This window comes from Stylophora pistillata, chromosome 11 (genome assembly GCF_964205215.1).
Source record: "Stylophora pistillata chromosome 11, jaStyPist1.2, whole genome shotgun sequence".
NCBI lineage: Eukaryota > Metazoa > Cnidaria > Anthozoa > Scleractinia > Pocilloporidae > Stylophora > Stylophora pistillata.
In genome coordinates this window covers 9,917,117-9,934,791 of record NC_142529.1, presented here as the reverse complement: position 1 = coordinate 9,934,791, position 17,675 = coordinate 9,917,117, and the positions used below count along the sequence as shown (strand labels likewise).

The 17,675-nt window shown below is 39.8% G+C and overlaps 1 protein-coding gene across 2 annotated transcripts in view; it reads right to left on the bottom strand.

Moving 5' to 3' along the window:
* Nucleotides 1-1,998: 1,998 nt before the first annotated feature.
* The window catches only part of LOC148719954 (uncharacterized), a 22,241-nt gene continuing 6,564 nt past the window's right edge, over nt 1,999-17,675 (bottom strand). For both annotated transcript variants that reach the window (XM_088738475.1, XM_088738476.1), the window contains 13 exons: nt 17,201-17,437; nt 16,660-16,885; nt 16,069-16,259; nt 15,684-15,846; nt 13,318-13,546; nt 11,998-12,245; nt 10,031-10,700; nt 8,387-8,618; nt 6,302-6,452; nt 5,496-5,692; nt 3,855-4,028; nt 2,804-2,965; nt 1,999-2,360 (listed from right to left, as the gene is read on the bottom strand). In XM_088738475.1, coding sequence (XP_088594601.1) covers nt 2,172-2,360; nt 2,804-2,965; nt 3,855-4,028; nt 5,496-5,692; nt 6,302-6,452; nt 8,387-8,618; nt 10,031-10,700; nt 11,998-12,245; nt 13,318-13,546; nt 15,684-15,846; nt 16,069-16,259; nt 16,660-16,885; nt 17,201-17,437 — 3,069 coding nt within the window. In that variant the 3' untranslated portion in view covers nt 1,999-2,171. The remainder of the gene's footprint in view (nt 2,361-2,803; nt 2,966-3,854; nt 4,029-5,495; nt 5,693-6,301; nt 6,453-8,386; nt 8,619-10,030; nt 10,701-11,997; nt 12,246-13,317; nt 13,547-15,683; nt 15,847-16,068; nt 16,260-16,659; nt 16,886-17,200; nt 17,438-17,675) is intronic.

Here is a 17,675-nt window from a genome sequence, read left to right as displayed (position 1 = left end):
CAAAAGAAGATCCTCGCTAACTATCCTGTTAATAATTAATCAGGAATGATGTTTTTATCATTCTCGCACAATTAACAGTTATTTTCATGACTTTAGTTTGTTTTATAAGAGCTTTTTGATAAGAACTTATAGTTCTGGAAGTTTAGCTTAATTTATTACGCTTTTTTTACGTTACCACTTTCGTATCAATCACGATTAAGTTAGGGTCGATAGGGGCTTGTCAATCAGCTATTTTCGGACATTTTGAAGTTTATCGACCGAGGTTTTAAGCTAAAGCTCGAGATATCTGGGTAAATTTGATCCAAGGGAAAGAAAAAGTAGTTCCAGTTGACGGGGAATTCGAGTTAGCGAGTTCGAGCCAGCTGATAGCAAATGACTGGAAAGATGGGGTCAAATCCAGGGGAAATTGGATATTTTAATTTTCGAGTTAGCGGGTGGCACGAGTTCATGGAGTTCACCTGGAGTACATATTTATCATTAACGCGCAGGCCTTAGGTTAAAAACTTGTGCAACGGAGAACACGAAAGGCCGGCAAGTTATAGTTTCTTGGCGATAACTTTATTTGTCCAAAAAAGGTTCTTTAAGAATAAAGTTGCCAGGTGTTTGAACGATTCTTAAACTTTGTCTGCGTGTCAATCACCAAAAAGGTGACTGAATCAACTTTCCTCTTGAAAGAATTCTGCAGCTAATATATTTAATGAGAAAGGAAAACCTAGTCATTATAAATAAATTAGGACAGAAAAGTTGCCGAGGAAAATTTGCTAACGTATGATATTGTCATAAATTTGCAGCTTTTTAGTTTCATTGAAAAAGATTCGTATCCGGGGCCCGTTTCTATTTTCAACGACTGACTCTGGAAAGCTGGTTTACTAACTTAGAACAGACTCCCCTAAACAGATGTCAACAACTACCCGCTCCATACAAACGACTCATTCACGACATAAACATCACAAACGACCGAAAAAGAACGACCTAACTTTACCGACAGATCGAAACGGACCAATCACGACCGACTTACGTCACTTGAGTCTTACAGCCAATAACATCACGGCAAAACCAACCGATCATTTCACACGAACTGGAATATGAACATTCTACTGACAACAATCATTCACTTGACTCTGATGATGACTTCCGCACAGGTTATCGAAACGTCAGTCACTGCCACCGACAACAGTCCTTCTCAGGACTACACTCACCCGGACGATCAGACTACACCTTCATATTTTATTCAGTTTCACCTTTGTTTTCAGATTCCTCGACAGGTTAAAGTTGGAAAAAAAACATAAAAGTGCCTTTGCTTGGTGATAGGGTTACTTGATAGAATAAAGCATCGTGGGTTCATGATCATTCAGTTTTTCATTTACATTTTCTAATGTACCGTTCAATGTCTCCATTTCAATTTTGGAAAGTTACAGTAAGACTGCTTTTGAATGGCCTTGTGTTTGGTGTGGCGAGCTCTCCTTTCACACACACACATACACAAAACGCAACTTTTTTTTGTCATTTCTGTTTTCCTTTAAGTATTGCAACAAAGCGACGTGAGGGCAGCAGTGGCGGAGGGTTTTTTCCGGACCGGCTCACGTCAACCCGTCCGGCCTTGTACACGACAGCTTTCACTATGGTTTTCTATGGGAATGCGCGAGCGTGGCCGGAAGGGTCACATGACAATAGCGCCTACCATTTCAAACTTTAGTCCTTTGGTGAACACGTGTAAAATTGGTTCGACTGCGAAGAAGGAAAGTTGGTATTTGGGTCCTAAGAAATTAGTTTGTAGGTATCTCAAAAAATTGTTTCTAGCCACCTAAAGTGTCCCGAGTCTTATGCTGATGCTGTGACGTTTCTGCAAGATAGTATCTGTCGCAGTCGTGCTTTTGGATGTCTTGCAACAGTGTCCCGTAAGGAATATTCATATTATTGGCCTGAAGGTTTAAAAGTGATTAAGGCTTAGATTAAGACATGTTGAAGTCTACTATCGGTTTAAAGAGCAACTTCGTCTTGATTTTTGTTAAACTTTTATTTTTGGTTACCATTCTCCTGCTCAGCTTTACATTTATGTGACAAGCACTCTATGACTCTTGGGTAAATTTAACTACCCTTGACATCGTTGTACTCGTTCAGAGTCTACTTATCAGCCTCAATGAAGAAAAACGCACATGCCGTCAGGGCAACTATCGAGTAAGTTTGACTTCTTTGGTGAACCCCTTGGACAGCTGTTTGAACACGACGGCACGCCCCTTGCTTCCGCCGCTTGAATTTGGTCTCACCATCACGTGATTTGTTTTATCGGCGTCTGGGACAGCCGCTCCGTTCACTCTCACATCTCCAGTTGCTACTTTCACCGCTTTGGTGACTCTCACCTGAGATAAAGCATTCATACCGGAAGTAAAAATCTAAAGCCGTTATTTTAGAGAGCTTTTCGATTGACCAAAACCAAAGTAATTACAGCGACCAATCAGAAGAAAGAAACATATCCTGGAGAGCCACTGATCGCTATTTTTTAAAAAAAAAACTTTGAAATATATTAGCTTCTTTTGGTTTTGAGCTCCATCCCCAATGGCTGAGAAAAAGGTGCAATCTTGAGCAAAAAAAATGTGTCATTCGTAAATAATCAAACGACTGACAGCCAATCAGACTGCAAGGACCAACAGTATTCTCAAAATAGAAGTAAAAAGGTGCAATCTTGAGCAAAAAAATGTGTCATTCGTAAATAATGAAACTGCTGAAAGCCAATCAGACAGCAAGGACCAACTGTATTCTCAAAATAGAAGTAAAATAGAAGGAATATCAGTTTTCAGATTACCTCTATGTCTATTGGCGTGCTGACAGAATAAAACCTTTCTTGCCCATTGACCTGACTGCCATAATTCAACGTCCTGGAGATGTTGAAATTTAGGTCTGGATAAGAGACCGCGATGTACAAGTTTTTCGCATCCACTTCTTCCACCATCACAATGCAAGGATGCTGTAAAATAAAATGTAAGAAGTACCTCATATCAAACAATATTTATTTAAACAAAAAAACCATTTTACGTCCAGAAATTACCAAAAAGATATTTCCCTTTACAAGATAAACTTGAAACAAATATATTAAACAACTATGTAACGAAGTGAAGATAGCTAATGGTGGATATCCACTGCTCACTGCTAGCCACCGACACTGAAGCAAAATAGCATATAAATATGATTTAAACAAATCCGGCGCAAGCTGCTCGGAGGTGAATAGCCAAGAGTGTTTGAATTTTGAGTAGCTTTACTGAACGTCAAAAGATAAATGAAAAATAATAACAATAATAAATAATCAATGACTATAAATAATAAGTAAACAATAATAGGAATAAATAATAATAATAATGATAATAATAATAATAATAATAATAATAATAATAGTAATAAACAATGGTGGAACTATATACCACGCAGGTTCTATACACATATTCAACTGCGCCTAACAATGTCTGAAAATCACAACTCAAAACTTGTAAAATCAATGTATAACAAATGCATAGTAAGATATAAAATCAGGACTAACTAACTAGCTATAAGAAAAAAAAAACACTAAAGAAAGATCTTTCTATAAAGAAACCTTTCAAGCCTTTCTTTTAGGAGACGCTCCATATATTTGGGAACTTCTTCCTCTACGTTAGTCTCGTAAAGCTCGACTCTGTTCTAATTCTCATCTAATGCACCATGACAAACTTTACCTTAGTGACGCGCCGTAGTGTACCCTTGGTACGGACAGATTTATCAAAAAAAAAAAACGTATTCGGAACTTCTGTGTTAGTCTCGTTAAAATCCACTTTGTTCTTTTTCTAATCTAAGCTAGCATAGACCACACCATGAGCAAGTTTTACCTTTGTGACGCGCCTTACTGGACCCTTGGTACGGACAGATTTGTCAAAAATAACGTATCCATACTGAGTCTCACCCGGCCTCGGGCAGTTATTGATCTTCACCACGTGAGCCTTATTGTCTTTCTGCATTACTTCATACCAGTTGCTGCCACTTGCTTGATTTTCAGCCAAAGTCTTTCATATTATGAACAGCAAAATGTTAGAGCAAGATCAAAAAGACAAAAACAACTCATCAAATTGCCGAATGTTATATGAGGCCTATTAAATGAAAAGGCTAAGAATGTTGCTTTCCATGCGAGACTAGATCATTTGGTACCCCTAATCGAAGATCTTCCTGTCCCTCACTTTGCTGAGGTAAGCAAGCTCATTGTATTTGCTGATAGCTATACTAGACTTTATATCATGCAATATACAGTTAATCAGGTACAGGAAAGTCTGAATATTCACTGGTATTACACAAAACCTTCCGAGCATATGCTGCAACCTTAATCCCAGCTACTCCACAAGTTTTTGGTTAATTTTATGGGTTGAAACACATAATTATATTTGATACACAGACTTTGTATTTTCAGTAACAACTATTTTGAGCAATAAACGTTCTAACAGAGTTTAAAACAGGTTATCAAAGTCATGGACAATAGGAGGCCCCAAAATTGAGTCCATTCAAAAGAAGTTTGTGTGTGTCGAATTGAATGTGAGAATTTTCTTTAGCGTAGTATTAAGTAGTCAAGCAACTTTTTTCGCGTGTTATGCCAAGGAATGTTTCACTCCTCACTTGTACTTACATTTCAGGATATAAACTCCGCTAAGAGTTCATGTGTATACTGAGAAAATACAATTAATTTGCAAGATATTCCACGGTATACCACTCAAAAGAGCTGCATAAGGAGTATTTGGCCGTTTTAACGTATGATATTCATCTTCCGCATCTCATACTACCAAGAGTCATTGCGAGTCGCGTAGCCTGAAATATGACTCGAAATAATGCTACCTACCAAAGATGAAATAATTTTCTCTCAAAAACATCACCAATAAATTTAATATTCTAAGGCAGTCGTTTGTCAAGAAGTCTTTCATCTTATCTCCACAGAACCCAGCTTGTGCATAAGCACGACATTCCTTCACGAATGTTTTCATGCGAGCAAATCGCCAAGCGAGGCATGGTAAAATGATAGTCAATCAAAAAAGGGTTGATTAAGAATGTATAACGTGTTTGCCTATCTATCTCACAATTTCCCATTCCGCCACATTTTCGGCAAAATTCCATTGGCTGAGTGGCGAAGAAGGATTGCTGTGCATGGCTGAGGGGGGCTCCAAGAAAAGCGACCACTGAAATACAATTTTTCCTTCCAAGTTCACATGCCAACAAACCGTTTCTGGTAAAAGCAACTTAACTTCCCAGATCCTTTAAGAATTCTCGACACTGACTGCCAAACATTTCATTGTCAAGAATTTGGTGTCATGGCAAGATAATAGTTTACAGCCGATGGCCTTATGACTTGTGTTGTCATCACCTGTCTGCAGACTCTGTATTGGAATTGCAAGCAGAAGTTAAGTGTACACACTCAACACCTCTGAGAGCTAAGGGTTTAAATGCGCATGGCTGAAGGAATCGTCCAATTAACTCTAAAAAATTCCTACCCGAATGTCTTCGGAGGGTCTGTTCACCAATATGGTGTATTCATAATCCTTGTCAGTTGGATTCACTCCATGGTCGAGCCATGCGGTCGCGTATCGAGCCGATGTAGCCTTCGTCCCTCTTTGATTTCTGGAATTTTGCAGGCTAATCTTCACATTAAGCCCTTGGTCATGCGCCTTGGGAATGTAGTAAGTGTTTCCTTAAATGATTAGAAATACGACAATAAAAAAACCTGTAAGGTATCAGTAGGGAAATAACAGTGTCATAATAGCAGGGGATAACCATTAAAGCTGAAGCAGTAGTAGTAGTTACTGTGGTTACTTTTGCCCTGAAAGCAACATTTCTATAATTCCAATTCAATAACTCATATTCATAGCAGAAAATCATGATTATTTAAGTTACCCAAGTGATTTCTGTCTATCATAGCATACAGCTATTTTGAGAAAGGCTGTCGGATAAAAGGACAAAAGTGCACACGCGACAATCTTGAAATTTAATCTGGGTACTTGATAATCAAATAATTTTAGAAAGCCAAATAAATAAATTCGTCGCACCCGCGATGATTCGTCCTTATATTGACGTTTTCTCAGATTTCCCCGTGATCCTGAAGTCAAGGAACCGTGACCCAACAAAAGTCAACTGGTAACGAGTAAGAGGAAGGGTTGGCGTGCATTTGCACAGGTAATAACAATTACCCATACTCCTTTACAACACTAACGTCGCCCGCACGATCATACCACGCCATCTATCTTTCTCAGGTCCAAACAATTTACCGAAGTGAAGCTTTAAAAACCAATCATATATTTACCGTTGACATCTTTAAGAGTAGCTGCATTGTTGTCTGTGCCAAAGGCGGACGGCGCCCGTGTCAAGTCGGTGTTGAGTGAGTGACTTGTTTCATTTATCAAAATTGATGATGGATTGTTTGCGTCGAGAAGCTTCGTCTGGAACAATGAGGTCTGCAAGCAATTTCAAACGGTCTTTGTTCAGTTTCTTCATAAGAAAGATTGAGAAAATATTGTATAGAAAGGATATAGCATGAATATATAGCATGAATAATCAGAGACCCTGTGAACAATATAACGCGAGTTTCTTGTCTAAAAGTGTTAGGGGTTACTTTACAGAGTAATCACAGGTTCAATGAGCATATAAGGGTAAGCTGCAGGAGGCCAATAAGTGTCTTTATGTGATAAGGTGTTTGCGCAAAGACGGATATCAACAACCAGATGTAGATTACGTTTTTAGATCAATTGTTTTACCTAAACTAACGTATGGTTTACCCATATACGCCTCCTCAATACCTGAATTAACAACGGTCCAGAATTGTCTACAGTGTTGCTTTAAACGCAAATATATTTCGTACCAAATTAATATATATAGTGTATTGGAAGAGGTTGATCGCTCACTATTCAAGAAGATCTCAAGTATGCCTGGTCACCCCCTGTACCCTTCTGTCCCTAAAACGAAAGAAAGCTCAGCGCGCCTCCAAGTTCCTAGTAGTCAATTCCCTAGGGTTAATACCCAGCGTTTTAAAAATAGTTTTTTTAATAGGTTCTTTTTCAAATATAGAGTAGCTATCTAATGTAATGTCTTATATTATGTACTGTTCATATCCTTGTAATTATTTTTTATGTAAATTTTCTTGTTTTAGCATGTATTTTTGCTTAAAAACAATAAAGACCTATTGTTATTATTATTCTTATTATCATTATTATTATTATTATTATTATTATTATTATTATTATTAATGACTGAGTGGTTCATCAAATTATGTTTTCAAACGCAGTCTTCAATTTCTACCGGAGTTGATCCTGGTTTCTGTGGCAAAGTGCGATTAGGAATGACACTAGCATCCTGGCATTTCAAGGTAACTGACTAAATTCCTTGACAGGTACCATTTAGAACTTGGGTGGAGAGAGACACTGTAAGATTTCAGTGTCTGGCCGAAGGACACATTACAGTGCCCGACTATGACTCCAACCCAAACCTCTCGCACGGAAGTCTATCGCGCAAACCCTTTCGTCACCATCCCCCCCCCCCCCAACGACACCTAAGTACCCTAACAAAGCTGTGTTTGTTGACACCATTTCAAGATAAATTACTGGTTACCGCTAGCAATAGCTATCCCCATGTCTAACCCACCTTTTCGATGATATAAATTTTTTTTTGGATTATAGAAATAATTCTTACTGATTTGAAGGAGAGGGATTTCTTAGAAGCAGTAGTGTTGCTTACTTTGCTAATTATGTCATAAACCTGATGAAAACATATCGATAATTATAACGCACCCATTAATTTTCGCGTGATTCTATCAGCTATTTTACGTCACGTGGTGCAAAATCACCGGACAGCTATCACGCAATAACTCCCGACTACGCGATATTTGTCCTCCGATTACTTCCGTCGAAAAGTAATAGAGCTAGCGGAAAAAGCAGGCTCAAGAGTTTCGTTTTTTCATCTTTATATCTTTACAGGGAAGAAAAACGAATTCGTTTCGTAGAGTCCAGTGATGGTGACATTAAAAAGCTGATCTCAAATACTGCTCTAGAAATTAAAAAAACAAGTCAACAAGTTTTGGTGTCAACGCGCGATACAAAAATTAATGGAAGGTTATAAAATAAATAAACTCACTTATGGTTTGCTGATACGTCGGCTGATAATTTTGCTTCTCAGTAAAATATTCATTTTCGGACAATTTCTCAGCCGCGGACATTACCAGCCGACATACCAACTTTCTTTTTACACCGTTGGGAACGAAAGAAGGCCGGTTAAATCAAACAATCAAAAAATTGGCATAAAAGGGAAAACACAATTTTCAGTCACGGTAGAGCGAAAAAAAAAAAAAAACTCACAATCAATTTGTTTCTTTTAAAAAGTAAGCCATTGGATATACCTGAGTTATATTGGGCGAGCTGTGGGTACTTGAGATTCCAGATCCAAGACAAATCAGGGCATAATCTGCGAAAAACATGCTCTTCTTGAATCCAAAGGTAATGCCAAGCTGAGGAGATCCAGCTGGAAACTGGTAGTCAGGCTGTGAAAACTCCATTCCAAATGCCCCAGTAGCATAATCACCGCCACCAATCAAAGTCAATCCGCCCGCAAGTTTCATGGGTTGAAAATATCTGTGGAGCAACTTCAAATTTCAGTTTGCAACGCGTCGATCAATTCGACGCCTCAACATCCACCCCGTCCAAACCCCCGGGCATTTGAACCTTTGAACCATTTGCGAAGCGTCACGGCCAAATATCCACCCCTAGCACCGACACTGAAGTGAGTGGCTGTTTTAGTATATACTAAATCAGTGAGATAATATAGCGAAAAAAGATTGTTTTAACTCATTTAATCTTACAACGATCAGAATCATCGTAATGTTCGAGCGCGAAAAGGAGGTCACTAGAAAAGGATATTTGGAGTTTGAGTAGCCAATCAGAGCACAACGTCAATGCTATCCACTGTTTTAGTATACACTTATCGAGGATATTTAGGTAAAAAGCGTAATCAATCTGGATAGCGTTTTAGGAAAGGAGCGTTCCCGATGAAACTCAAAAACTTACCAAGGGCGAGAACCGTACCGATCCGTAAAAGGTGTTCACGAAACGACCACCGGCTAATACTTCCCTAAACGTTTTTAGCAACATAGTTCAGTGGGTAAGGATTTTACTGTTGGGCACTTGGGCCATGCTTGTATCGTTTTCTATTAAAATGCCCTTCCAGTCACTTGAGTTTGGTGGGCTCATCAGCCTCCTTTGTTGCATGTTTTTTGATGTCGAGAGCAAGCTCTGTAATTTACCATTCAGACCAAATTACACTCCACTTAGTTCGATTACATTATTAGCTTTATTTGGCCCAATGCGATTACCTATACACCAAATGCAAATATGGTGTCCAATTTGAATTGCCATTGTTCTGGACTCACTAGCTTCCCACACATGTAATAATCCTTTTGTGTTTCCACGTGAAGACGAGGCTAGTCAGTCCAGAACAATGGCAATTCAAATTGGACGCCATATTTGCATTCGGTGTATATTACCGGTAATACGTGGCAAAAACGTTTATCAAAAGAATGGCAAAAGAAGTTCACGTTACCATCCACTGTTTTCTCTTGACCTTTTTTTTAGAGGAGGTAGGGAGGGAGGGAGGTAGGGAGGAAGGTAGGGAGGGAGGGAGGGAGGTAGGGAGGAAGGTAGGGAGGGAGGGAGGGAGGTAGGGAGGAAGGTAAGGAGGGAGATAGGAAGGGAGGGAGGAAGGGAGGGAGGGACGGAGGGAGATTTGCTATTCCACTTCTGTAAAAAGAGCCCGACAAGATACCAATATCATTAGAAAATGTTTCCCAAAAGTTACGAATTTAGTACAACCTGCAACAAAGAGTTTTATCATTCTGCTAGATCGATGCTGGAAATCCTGAGAAAACAAGAGGGGCTCATCTTTCCCGCTTAAGCAGCCAATCAGGACACGGGATCCCTTCTTCTTGCCCGCTCGAGAAGCCAGCCAAAGGATAAAAACGGATTTGAGTGAACGGAACTCAATTACTTACCTTCGGTTCTTGCTGACCATCTGTTCAAGATTCATTTTGATGGTTGTAGTGCCCGGATGTCGTGTCCAGTCCCAGCCGTTATCGATATCCAGAGTTTTAAGTGAAGCCTCGCTGTTTGCAACGAGAAGTGCACCATGACTCTGATAAAGACCATAAACATTTTGATTGCTAGAAGCCTCGTAGTCCCAGACATACTTGTTAAAACCTTTCATTGTTACCGCCCAGTTTTCTCTTCGCGCAATCACAAACGAAGCATAATTTTTCGTCCAGAATCCTTGAGGGGAACTTTCGGCCGCTATGTTCAATGAGGTAGCTCTCGTGCTTATTTCCTCCATGATGTTGATCGCACCAATAGAATTTAGGTAATAAATACTTGTGAATATAGTCCCATCTTCCAAGTAATCCTTAACATCCTCATTATTTGCATCATTAAGTCGTAAAAACATCTTGATCTTATCACTGTCGAGAGTAGAAATTTCACCCAGACTCCCATCATCGTTTAAACTAGGGGCAGTTGCACCGGCGTAAGCATAGGCTGGAAATGTTTTGGCCAAAATTCCACGGTAAAATCCTGGAAATCGACCCGATACACTATTTGGAGTTGAGTATTTAACAGCAACAATTCTCATTGTCTCAAGACCTTTCTTAATATTCTTTCTTGTGTCCTCACCTAGGTAACAAAACCACGAGAACTTAACTCAAGCTCCAATTACAAAATATAATTACTCTTCTTCTAAAATCAACGTATGCCCCCAAAATAAAGTAAACAACACAGCGTGTTTATGACAGCGTCAGATAGGTGTTACACGGCCGGAAGATCATATTGCTCATGAATTCTACAAGAGATGCCTTTTAAGATAAGTTGCTTCACATTTCCCTTGCGAAACAAAATGCCCACAAAGGCGTCTCCTTTCGCAGGCTAGAAAAACAAAACAAAAGGAGCTTCAAAATAGAATTATTGACGTCATAGACGAAGAAGAAGCCTAAACAAAAGAAAGCTTTATACTAATTTAAACTAGATCTTTACCAAGTCTTTTCGCTATCCTAGAAACCACACATCATGAAACAAAATCAGAGAAGTCGCCCACCGGGAAACCTCCTTCTTCGCATTTTCCCTTCTATAATGTTGTTTAAAACCATAGCGTTAACTATCTGGCTATCAAATTTTTGACGACAATGCTACTAACAGCATTCTTTTCCAGGACAATCCACAACTGAATGATCAGACTACTCGAACATTTCTCAAACCAACGGTTTCTTAAACTATTTAGATCAATGTTAGCAAATACGCGCCTAACTCCCCCCCCCCCCATTAACTCATTAAATGTGGTTAAATGCAATTTAAGCAAAGTTAAAATCAGGCACAGGCTGCTGCTCTCTTTCGACCTACATCAGGCCTAGCGCAGGTATTGATGTGGCCAGCCAGGCCCGGGCTGTTTGCTCCGCCGCGCCGCTCAATGACTCTGGAGCTGTTGGTGGCGCCAAAAGTTACAAGTCTCGATGTTCTATCTCGTTTCTTTGATATTACCGGCTCATTCTGGTCAGCAGTTTTGAGATAGAATGTGGGGGGTGGGGGTCCTGAATTGATGGCAGGGCCACGTAGCCTCTTAACGTTGGCATAGCGCGCTCCAACGTCGTGCCTTTGGTTCGTTCTTGTGTCTTCCCTCCCACCCTCACCTCGGATAGTTCAAGTTCGGTAAGTATAAACAATTCCACTGACAGGGTCAGTGTGACGGGTGCCTGAGGTGGACCGGGGTTTCGTTCCCATGGTTACTTCAGCTGTGGCCAGTGCACGACCTGACAAAGCTTCTAGGCACCTACCTCCAATTCATCTGCGCTGATGAATTTTAACAATCAACTAATAACAAGTTAGGGTTGACGTTGGGTTAGGGGAGGGGTGGGTACGTAGTTGCCCAGATACTGAAATTAATCAAAATGGTTTCCATGCAGAATAAGCTGATTCTTACTCAATTCAAATTGTGTTCCACTGAGTAGAAACTCGATGAGTGCACCACAATGAAGAGCATGCGGAGTGTAAGCGGAGGCATAGTAGCTGTTGTGATGGAATCCAAGGTAATCAGGCTTCAAAACTCCTGCGAAACCCTCATTAATAGCCAGTGCGTTGGCGTACCATGAGACAAGTTTTTCCAAGTCACGAGTTTTAGCAAGCTTCTCGGCATCTGTTGTGGTTGGCATCATCAGAACAGTAAACAACCTGCGAAAGAAAGAGCCAGAGTACATAAGGCTAAAGATCGAACGTCTTTTTTTTTTTTTAAATTGACTTCACGATGAATTATTTTCCCAGAAAAAAGAAGCTATTTCATGAACTTTCAAGCGCTTGTCGAGCGGCAGAACAATGGTTTAAAGAGGCTGAAAGACTTGAAAAGAACAACGGAAACAGTAAACACAGGAGAGGCAAAATAAGCCAAACAAAGGGGATGGTCGATTATGGAGAAGATTTAAACGGATTGTTTTAATACTAGTTTCGTAACAGTAGAAGATGGAAGGACGGCTTTGGATGAAGATGATTAAAAAGGATTGCACTTTATCAAATTGAAAACTAAGGTAAAATTTGTTGCGATCTTGAGGCTTTTCTCCTTTAAAACATAGCGTTGAGTACCTCTATCCAATCACTTGTGTCTGTAACATGATGCTGAGTTTAACACTGGGGTACATTTCGACTGGGCATCGTAAAACCGAAACCCATATAAACGTAGCGGCCTATCAGAAAAGCGAAATAAAACACAAGGAACAACAAGAACTCAAACTTAAAACAAGCTGATTAAAGCGCAGAACAGTGCACGTGACCAGCTCCTTATTGGCCCTGGTGTTCGTTTTACATTTGATTGGTTGAGAGGTAGCGCGAGTTTTCTGGACCAATCGCAGAGTGTCGTGGCAGAAATGAACCAATCTCGGATTACTTTCGATTATCCATAAGGACACAACACCATGGCTCAGTCAGGGCTCGAACCCAGACCTCGTCATCACGAGTTCGGACGACAACCAATCAGGCCACTATTAGGCCTCTATTCGCTCTGACGAAGGGCTAACGCTCGAAATGCCAGCCTCAGAAACTCTTGACGATGGTCAATTTACATTATCAACTCAGGTAACAAAACAAAAATTACCATGTAATAATCCCCCCACCGACGCAGCACAACTGTTTCTTTCGAAACATACCCACTTTTTTTCCACTCGTTTGTTTTAGTAAACAAAAAAAACGCATACCGAGAAAAAAATAAAATATCCGTCACAAAAATAACTGACACATGAAAAAAACATCTTACCTGAATACTGAAATGGTTCTCATACGATCAGCAGTTGTACCAGCATATTCAAACGGGTCTTGATAAACTTCTCCAAACTCGTTGTACCACTTCATTGTAGCCACATAATCATTGGTTTTACTTGCGGCGGTGATTTCCTTCCTTAGGAGGAAGACCGCATTCATGAAACCTGCACCGGCATTGTTCATCTCATGATCCAGGGAACCAATGCCACTACCGTCGCTCCAACCTGACAAATGGAATAGCTGCTAAGTTCTACATTACTACATTAACATTAAAGTTTAAATATGTTTTAAAGCTACTTTGTTAAACACGGTTTAAATTTTTTTTCTTAGGAGCTGTATGAAGTAATGTTTGTCGACTTCCAATTTAGCTCTTTGAAAATACAAGTTTGAGATTTCTAGAGCGCTATGGACAGTCCCGGGTCATAGCCATTTCTGGATACTTGGTGACGTCACCAATGTGGGTGTCGTGGTGGGACCTCGAGGAAACCCATTCATTCCTTTATTCGAGCCCTGGCGACTTTGTTCCCAGGCCATATCCCATGAAACTTTGCAAAATTACAGAAGACACACATTGAGCTAAGGATTGATGGCGGCCTCGATGACGAGACAAAAATTCAGATGAAAAGTCGGGTGGAGGTGCTTGTTGCGAAGTGCTCGATTGAGGAGTAATCTCTCTTTAGTTGAGGTTTTCAGACATACATTTTTTTTTTATTCCTGAAAAAAAAAAAATTTTAAAAAACTAGAATACATTTGCTTTCAATCTGACGAAATTCCAATCGAGTGCACGCGGTTTTTGTTCGAGTGCACGGATGTTGAAAGTCTGTTAGTGCGCAAACTACAAGGCGGATTCCCTTTGTCCAGATCCATCGCCGGAGTATCGCATAAGCCATAAATTTTAACCATAACGTTGTGGTCGGGAAATTTAGAATAAAAGGACAATTATTTATTGGACCTTATAAAGCTTACATTGTAAATTTCAGATCAAGCTAACAGCATGAATGAACACATTTCATATCTCGCGACACTGTCGTCTTTGTGGCACAAATCTGCCGCGGACTAGGATCAGTGCTGCAAACGAAGAAGCTCTTAAATTGGAGCTCTGGAAGAAATTTTTAAATCTATGTCGATCTTGACAGCAGAGAGATTCGTCCATCCTCAATCAGTTCGGGGTGCAAGCGATTTCTCAGTAGAGTTCGCACAGTTTCCGATCCAGAGGAAATTGCCACAAAAAAGGAATAATTGTATTAAATGAAAATCGTGTGTACAAAAGACATTTCATGTGCTCTGTATTACTGTCAGGTATCGCATCCAGAAAATTTGCGCGAAGAGCGGTATGATGATGGAAATAAAGAAATCACACTTGTCAAAAGCCTTGCCGAAGTGCCTCTATTGACAGCATTCCGGAAAAAAAGGTTGCAGTTTAACTACACGGACTGATGAGAGTGAAATTTTCGTCGGTAATTGCAAAACTCGTTTAAAAACACCGCACGTGCTTTCACATTTTGCGGTGATAGACCAGTACAAAATTTCCATACAGGATGTTCAAATCAAACGGTAAGTGCAAAGGATACAGTATTGCTGTCTTAAAGCTAGAGGACCGAATTTATAGTGATCTGAGATCTAGGTTCTTCCGCGAATCAATCAATAGCGCAAAATACCTTGTATGATTCTCTTGCATATAATTCAATCTTGTGCATTCGTTTTAAAATCGATTGTGACTACTAGCTTTTAATTCAATACCACTCATGTGTTTTATTGGCGTTTACTTTCCACGTATCATTTCAAGGTCAAAGCTCCACGTGGAATACCCCTTATTATTCAATGTGAAGACGACAACACGTATGACCCGCAAGTACCGGCTTGTCTTCTTCCATGAGAAATGGATCGCATTCCAAGGCTCGACGAGAAGTCCAGATATTCAGAAAATCGCATCTTATCATGGATGGACATTTACCTCTCGACGCAACACTAGCCCTGATTTTATTAAGTTTTAGTGATGGTTCCTCGGTACCCATTTATGCTTCTTGGCGGAGAGAGCAACTGCGGGAGGAAAGTTTCTCCCCCAAGAAAACAACATGAGGCTGACCAGGGCTAAAAACCCTGACCGTTCGTGTCTAGCACGATACACGATTTGCTTTGCGCTTCATCTCTCACAAATTTCGTGAGGTCCAGGAATGTCTTCAACTGTATGAGTTGCTTTTATATGCGCAATGCGCACCTAGCACCTCCCTAACCTACCTTAACTGCAACTTGCGATGATTCTTTAAGAGGAATCAAGAACACATAACACAGGATTCGCTTCATCTTGCCCGCAGGCGCTGCCAGCTATAGAAAAATTTACCTTATTGTCCATAGCCTCACCTTGATCTTCAATATAGTCCAAAAGGAGAAGTAATCGTTCCTTTCGCTTCGTGTTCAGAGTTCCTATGGCTTCCTTAACCTTTTCTAACGTGTAAGATGTTTCAGTGGTACCCAGGGCAGTGGTGAATATATTTTGAATGTCTTGATTACCTCCTGCGATTTTCTACAGTTAAAAACAAAATTCAGTTAAACCATCCTACATTCTCTGAAAAGCACTTGAATGTTTCTGCCGTAATCTTGGTGCCGGCTAAATTTCGAAAAAAAAAATGGGGCACATTTTGCATTGAATTTTAAAAAGGCAACCTCACATTTTTACAGCTCAGTTAAACAGAAAAAGGAAATATAAAGGGAATAGCTATAGCGATAAAAATCCATTCAACCGTACCTTTATGGCAGTGTTTTTCTCGTCCATGTCTCCATTCAAGTTGGACAGCTGATCGGCCGCCAATGCATTGACATCCACATCACGTGATCTCACGTGATAATCCAGTGCCAACGGAAGAAGCACTTTCTCCACCACCTCTCCAAATTTTCTACCACCAGTAACTTTAGACTCGTCGGCGTAAAGAGGTAGCCCTGGAGAGTAACAAAGCAAATACAATTTTGGATGTTCTATGTTTGGATAGAGTAACAAAAACAAAAGGTTCTTGATCATTTTACAAACATGTTAACTTGCCAACAACCACCTCACTTACACCATTAGTCAACTCTACAACATCATTAGTCAGCTCGCCAACACCATTACTCAACTCACGGACCCCACTGGTGAACTTGCCATGAAACTCACTGCAGGCGTGTCATTTCCAAACTTTTAAACAGTCAGTTGGCTTTTAAAACTCCATTAATTAAAAGTGGCTATATTATTATTTTCAACTCCTTCCTACCTGGACCACCATAAAAAAAAAAATTAAAAAAAATTCAGAATTTTCAGAATTTGACTAAAAAATTATGGGTTACTTATTACCATGGAGTTTACCTGTAATGACACCTGAGCTTTCCATAATATTCAGTTGTCCATACTGGGTGTATGCCTTATCCACTTGCTTCTGTAAAGATGTCCATCTCATCTGTGCATTTGTTGGAAACTGGAGTGAACTCTGAGACTGCTTAACAAACCAGTTCTCCAGTCGCTTCTCAACTAGGGTCATATCGTTCAATTTGTCTTGGCTGGGTGTCGTATCAGTGATGGTTGGTGGTGATACCTAAAAGAGATGTACATAAAATATTTTACGAGGCAGTATGCAGATGTGAATTGTTTCTTTGAGTGAGAGATATCTTATCATCAATAGAAGAAGATAAATTTGTATCCCAAAGCTTTCCCCAATGACCAAGTTCCTACATAATTAAATGAGCCGTTTTAACATGAATGAATTTTTTGTATCAATATTGATATCAAATGCATCATATCTGAAGACAAAACTGACAGAGCATTTAAATAGATGCAACTGTTTGATAATTAGATATACTTCAATACAAAACTAAGAAGAAAAAACACCATCATGCTTGTTCAAACACACCTGACTCCAGCGATAGGTTTGCTGCCAGAAGTTGTTGTTAGAGTAGAGGTTTTCATCTATTGTAGGTACCACCTTGTCACGACTTTGCTTCTTAACTTCACTCGCAAAGCGCAAGAGATCAAAATACAAAGGATGTATGGTTTCTTCAGTTGTAGGAGCAGTTATTTTCATAACGTTAATATCTTTGTTTTTTGTCACAATAGCTTCTTGATAAGATACCCACACTGCACGCCAACCCTTCAAATAAGAAGAATGTCATAATCATTGTTTAATTAGTTTCAATTACAATGTAAAGGGCCACAGGAGATATGCAGGGACATTGTGGAGGTTCCAATGAAAGCTTCTTTCTGGCAGTTTACAGTTGCATGCTTGATTTCCAAGCCTTTGAACAGAAGTGAGGCTAAGGGTGACCTTAAATCATGCTAACTAGATACTGGTCTCTATCAAAGTCACCTTCAGCCTCACACTAAATCTA